The 5,849-nt window shown below is 52.9% G+C and overlaps 1 protein-coding gene across 2 annotated transcripts; it reads left to right on the top strand.

Annotated features, from left to right (window-relative positions):
* The first annotated feature begins 579 nt into the window (after positions 1-579).
* LOC131899094 (spindlin-2-like) lies at positions 580-2,382 on the top strand. Of its 2 annotated transcripts, none has more exons than XM_059250471.1 (2): positions 580-705; positions 1,528-2,382. In XM_059250471.1, the coding sequence occupies exons 1-2, from the start codon at positions 684-686 to the stop codon at positions 2,328-2,330; spliced, it is 825 nt and encodes a 274-aa protein (XP_059106454.1). In that variant the 5' UTR covers positions 580-683; the 3' UTR covers positions 2,331-2,382. The 2 variants fall into 2 exon arrangements, with proteins under 2 accessions (XP_059106454.1, XP_059106455.1); XM_059250472.1 differs by lacking the exon at positions 580-705 and adding an exon at positions 1,155-1,399.
* The last annotated feature ends 3,467 nt before the right edge of the window (positions 2,383-5,849 follow it).

The raw sequence follows: 5,849 nt of genomic DNA, 5'->3' as shown, positions 1-5,849 counted from the left end.
TTCATGAGGACGATAGCGAAGAGAAAAAGTAAACTGCTCAAAGATGAAAAGCAGATGGAAAGAGTCACTGAAAGGATTGAAATTGAAGAAGGAATCAAGAGAGGGTTCTGGGCCAGGTTGACAATGGTTTTGCAAAGACGTGGAGGCAGAACTAATTGATCACCCTAAGAATCTCTTAGGAACAGAAGTTTAAAACAGTGGGTGGGGGTATACAGCAGGAAGCTGATCTCCGGGAAAGGGGAGGGGCTAAGACTGAAGCAGCAGTTGGAATCCCAAGGTGGCAGGGCAGGAGAGGAAGGCGGAGGGACCCACGAGCCCACCAAAGGCCGGACACCCCCAGCGCCTGCCCCACACCACCCTTCCGGACAGCCCTAGCGCGCGGGCCGGCGGATCCTCCCCTCTCGACTTTGGGGAGCAGTACCTAGGCTGGGCGCCTTCGCCGCCTGCTTTGAACGAAGGCAGCCTCAAGGTGTCCGATCCCCGCGCGCGGAGCCCAGGACCCCCGCGACAGGACAGCAGGCAAGACGAGTTCCTAGGTGGGCGCCGGGCAGGAGCGGTGGGGGAGGGGACGGAACCGGCAAGAGAAACAGAGTAGCGCTGGGCACGCGGCGCACACGGGGAGGAGGTCCGCCGCGGGCTGCAGGGACGGGCGGCGTTAGGAGGGAGCCGGGACAGAATCCGGAATGAGCGCGGAGAACCCCGGAGGTCGGTACCGAGAAGCGGCTGGGTAGACAGCGGGGGGCTGTAGCCAGAGGCTGAGACCCCTCAAGGCACTGAGGTGAAGGGAAGGTGCAGGGAGGAGAGGCGCTTTGCCATGCTTCTCTGCTCCGCGTCCAAACAGGTTTGCGCCGGTCGCCGCGGGGGGCGGGAGGCGGAGGCCAGGGAACTTGTCGGAGGGAGGGGGGCGCGGGGCGCGGGGCGCGGGGCGCGGGGCTTGAGCACAGCAGTCGCTAATTCCGACGGCGCAGGGCACAGGGCGAGGGGGGCGCGAGATGCGGGGGGCGCGAGATGCGGGGGACGCGAGATGCGGGGGGCGCGAGATTCGGGGGGGGCGGGGGGGGGGCGGGGGCGCGAGGCGCGAGGCTCGAGCATAACATTCGCTAGTTGCCCTGGCGGGGGGCGCGAGGCTCGAGCATAACATTCGCTAGTTGCCCTGGCGGGGGGCGCGAGGCTCGAGCATAACATTCGCTAGTTCCCCTGGCGGGAGGCGCGGGGACTCGGGGCTTGAGCCTAACGGTCGCTGGTTCCTCCGGTGTGGGGCTCCGGGGCTCCGGGCGTTCCTCTGTCCCAGAGGATCTTGTCGAGTATCCCCTGCCTGGCTGCCGCTTTCGAAGCCATCCCAAAAGACCCAGGGAACCAAGGAGAACACAGCACAGCACATCAGCAGGCTCCCAGCCAGGTTTGAGCACTGTCCTTAGGCTCCTTGGGGGACAGTTAGGGACCAGCCCCTGGCGTGGACGCTGCAAACAGGGAGAAGTTGGCCACTGCTCCTTAGCTAACTGTTTGTTCTGTTTCCCCCCTCCACAGCCATGGACCCAGGACCCAGCGCCCTGAATTCTGGGACCCTGGAGGAGGCCAAAGAGCAACAGACCTGCACGGCTGCAGGACTCCCCAAGGACACCACCGAGACTGCAAATTTGACCAAGAAAAAAGCTACTCAGAAGAGGCAGAGGAGCAGATCTCCGTCCCCTGCCAAAAGGAACATCGTGGGCTGCAGAATCTCTCATGGGTGGAAGGAAGAAGACGAGCCCATCACCCAATGGAGAGGCACTGTTCTGACGCAGGTGCCCATAAACCCCTCTCTCTATCTGGTGAAATACGATGGAGTTGACTGTGTCTATGGACTGGAACTTCATAAAGACGAGAGGATCTCGTCCCTTAAAATTCTGTCTGACACAGTAGAACCATTCCAAGTTCCAGATCCCAGCCTTGCTGATAGCATAATTGGCAAGGCAGTGGAACACATGTTTGAGAGTGAACGTGGCACTAAGGATGAATGGAGGGGGATGGTCCTGGCCCAAGCGCCTATCTTGGATGCCTGGTTTTATATTACCTATGAGAAAGACCCCATCCTGTACATGTACCAGCTTCTGGATGATTATAAAGAGGGTGACCTCCGTATCATGCCAGAGCTCAATGAGGATCCTCCACTAGACGGAGACCTGGAAATGGATGGTCTGATAGGCAAGCTTGTGGAATATACCAAAGATGATGGTTCCAAAAGGGTGGGCATGGTGATTCACCAAGTGGAAGCCAGACCTTCTGTGTACTTCATCAAATTTAACGATGATTTCCATATCTATGTCTATGACTTGGTGAAAAATTATTAATTGTTTGGCAAAGTTTTGCCACAAATGTGGAAATAAACTTGTAATTTCTAGACATGCAGTGGCTGCTTCTTTTGAGTGTATAGGAAGTTCACTGTGGGCATAACGGTTGTCCTGACAAATACGCATTTCTGTGGGAAAGCTGTCTGTAGGCATTTTGCCTTGTGGAAAAGACTGGGTGTGTTTGGTGGGTGGAGCAGGGAAGGGTGGAACAGCTGTCCATTCAGCCAGTGAGAGAAGTGAGCTGGTATCACAATCAGTCATCTAAAAATGGAATGGGACTTAGCTGGTCTGGTTTTGGGGGGGTGGGGGAGAAGGAACTGGAGATGGGCTGTGGAGGAGGGGACAGGAGGAGGGGACTGCCTAGGGAGAGGTGGAAGGGATCCAGAATGAGAGAGGGGCTCCCTGGGGGAGGGACAGAGTGAAGGAAGAAACATGGATTGGGAAGGGAGGGAGGGATAAGAGAGGGAAGCCTTCTGGCACCTTCTGGCTTTCAGGAAACCCGAAGAACTCGTGGAGAAGAAAGCACACACACAGTAGTGTAAGAGGTACACAGGAAGGGAGGCGAAGTCTGCCAGGCAGGGAGGGCCCTGAGAAGAGGCTCTGGGACTCGGGAGGCCAGAGGATCCATGCACAGGTGAATGAGACACTAAAGGAGGTAACTGGGGGGAGAAGCAATTCCAAGGGGAATGACCTCCTGAGGCATCCACATTCTTCTGGCTGGCTGTCCACAGTGGCGATGGTTACCTGTCAAACAAAGCACATGCTTTGGAGGGTCACCGAAGGGCCTTTCGGCAGGGACTACTCAGACAATAATACCAACGGTCAACTTTGTATCTACCTGTCAGGCTTGTCTGGTTTCAGAGAGTCGGACACAGTCTGAAGTCTAAGCAAACTAATAAGAGTTCCTGGCTAGCTCTGGGCAAAGGGCAAGCTCTTTCTTTGGGAAAATGGATCCTTGGTGAATCCAGGAATAGCAATCCTGTCACTGTCCTTCCTCTTGTTGGAATAGTCCTTGCCTTCCTGGGGGGAGGGGCATCTGATGATTGTGCCTCTTGTCTCCATGGTATAGAGAGAACTTGGCTGTCCATGCACTGTCACAGCTGCCTGAAGCCACAGGTGGCTCCATTCAGTGTCCAGGCAAAGGGACACTGCCCTTCCTTGGGCATCCCGTTCTAGACTCAGCAGAGCCTTTAGCAACTGACACCTTCTAGTACCTCCTACCCAACCTAGCTCCTCCTGCCTTCTTAAACTCACAACTAAGCCCGATGGAGGTTTTTGCACCTCTCTTTTGGGAGAGGGTGGTATAACCACCAAGGGCAGGGCATAGGGCTGGGGATTGTGGCCTTTGCCTAAGTAATTCCTTTGGCTGTGCACTGCCACTTGGAAGGACTGTGCTTTGCAGAAAGAGGAATTGGCATTGCCAGTAAAGTGCTTCACAAATGTGGAGTCGAGGACATGGGTCCTTGACCTCCTCTTCTCTGTGTTGTCATTCTCCTTGCTTCCAAAGTCCCTCTGAGAACACTGTGTGTCTTCTGCCTCCTCCTCCTCCTCAGCTGCTGCCTCCCAAGAGAAGAGTGTTTCTGGTTCCTGCTGCTGAGGTCTTCCTAAAGCCACACATGGAGGAAGCAAGGATCTCCCAGACATTGAAAGAAGGTGTCAAATCTCATTGATGCTCACCACCTAGCAAGCATTGACTGTAGGCTGATTGCCTCAGGAATGACACAAGACAAGCACACCTCACCAGGGCAGCTTTAGTTTTCTTTCCTACATCATGTGGTTTTGCTCAGCCAACACCAGCAGGTCCTGCGGGGACCATTTCCCCTTGCTTCCTTGTTTTGTTTTGTGTTTGTGTTTCTGTTGTGTTCCTCAACCAGTTAGGCTTTTGATAAGTTCATATCACATAAACGCCTTGGAATAGGAACCACATCCCAACAAGGATACAAGCATCCTGGTGTGAAAAAGGGTTCATGTCCTTTTAACCTTGGAAATGTCTGAGTTGGCCAGGCCTCCAGTTGTCCTGCTTCACTGGAAAAATGCAAGTCCGTGTCCTGGTGGGAGCTGCATCTGTAGCTGTATGGCTAGATCCAGGGATACTTGTCTGATTCCACATGCTTGATCCCACAGATTCTCCGATCGTTTGTTTTACCTTAGTCCCATAAGCACTTTGGGTGGGTGGGCTCTGCCAGGCACTGTTCTGGACACAGCTGAGAGCACGTGCAGCTAGTCAACCGATCTTATCCTCATGGAATTTTCTTTGTACTGCAGGGGATGTGCAGTAGCCAGGGAGTTCATAAGTCAGTATGAAGCATTTTCATATTGATAAGTGATAAGAAAGGACACACCAAGGCTAGTTTGGAGAAAATGAATTTCCGGGGAGAATGCTCTTTTTAGAGAAGCAGAGTGGCCAGGAAAGGCCTCGTGGAGCCTCTGGGTTTGGAATGAAACCGTGAAGGTGGTGAGTGTGGCCCTTGAGCAGCAGTCAAGGAAAATGTGCGTTCCAGGTAGAGTGATGGCAGTTGCTGAAGCTCAGTGGCCAGAGAAGACCTAGTGTGTTTGAGGAGAAGCAGCCAGGATGGCAGCATGGTTGGAACTGCTGGAGGGAGGTAGAGAACTGTGGGAGGTGATCTCAGAGAAGTCACAGGGGCCTCAGAGAGCCTAAAGCCCTGCAGGTTACAGCCTCTACAGGGAAGTTTGCTTTTACCTTGACTGAGAGACGGAGATCGTTGGGCGTGTAAAGCAGAAGTACAGCATGGTTTGTGTTATATTTTAACAGGCACACTCTGGCACCACCAGATAATCGTCTCTAAGCTCTTGGAAATTGGAGCACAAAAATCAAATATACCAATTTGAAGTTGTGAGTAGATGAGAACACATTTTACACATAAGAATCTTGTGCCATAATGGACCTTAGATATTCTTTTTTTTTTTTTTTCTTTTTTCTTTTTTCCGAGACAGGGTTTCTCTGTGTAGCTTTGCCCCTTTCCTGGATCTTACTACGTAGACCAGGCTGGCCTCGAACTCACAGAGATCCTCCTGCCTCTGCCTCCTGAGTGCTGGGATTAAAGGCGTGGACCACCACCACCCGACAGATATTCTTTTTTTGTTGTTGTTTTGTTTTTCGAGTCAGGGTTTCTCTGTGTAGTTTTGGTGCCCTGGATCTCGCTCTGTAGGCCAGGCTGGCCTTGAACTCACGGAGATCCTCCTGGCTCTTCCTCCAGAGTGCTAGGATTAAAGGCATGCGCCACCACCCACCGGCGGACCTTAGATATTCTTGGAGATAGCAATTACTCAAAGGTTTTTCTTTCTCAGTGGCATTTAGGGTTCTTGGCTCACTCAGCGAGGTCTTTATGTCAAATATAATCCTGTGTGCACTAGTGATGAGTCATTTATTAGTATTTAGATGCTTACTTACTCAGAAGAGCATTCCATGCTGACAGTGTACCCTTGGAGGAATGGAAAGCTGAGCCAAAGTAATGTAAATTCTCTGGAGCAATATGACCTTTGTGAATACACTGCTAA

Source organism: Peromyscus eremicus, chromosome X (assembly GCF_949786415.1).
Source record: "Peromyscus eremicus chromosome X, PerEre_H2_v1, whole genome shotgun sequence".
Classification (NCBI taxonomy): Eukaryota; Metazoa; Chordata; class Mammalia; order Rodentia; family Cricetidae; genus Peromyscus; species Peromyscus eremicus.
The sequence above is the reverse complement of the archived record's forward strand: the minus strand, read 5'-3'. Positions and strand labels throughout refer to the sequence as shown.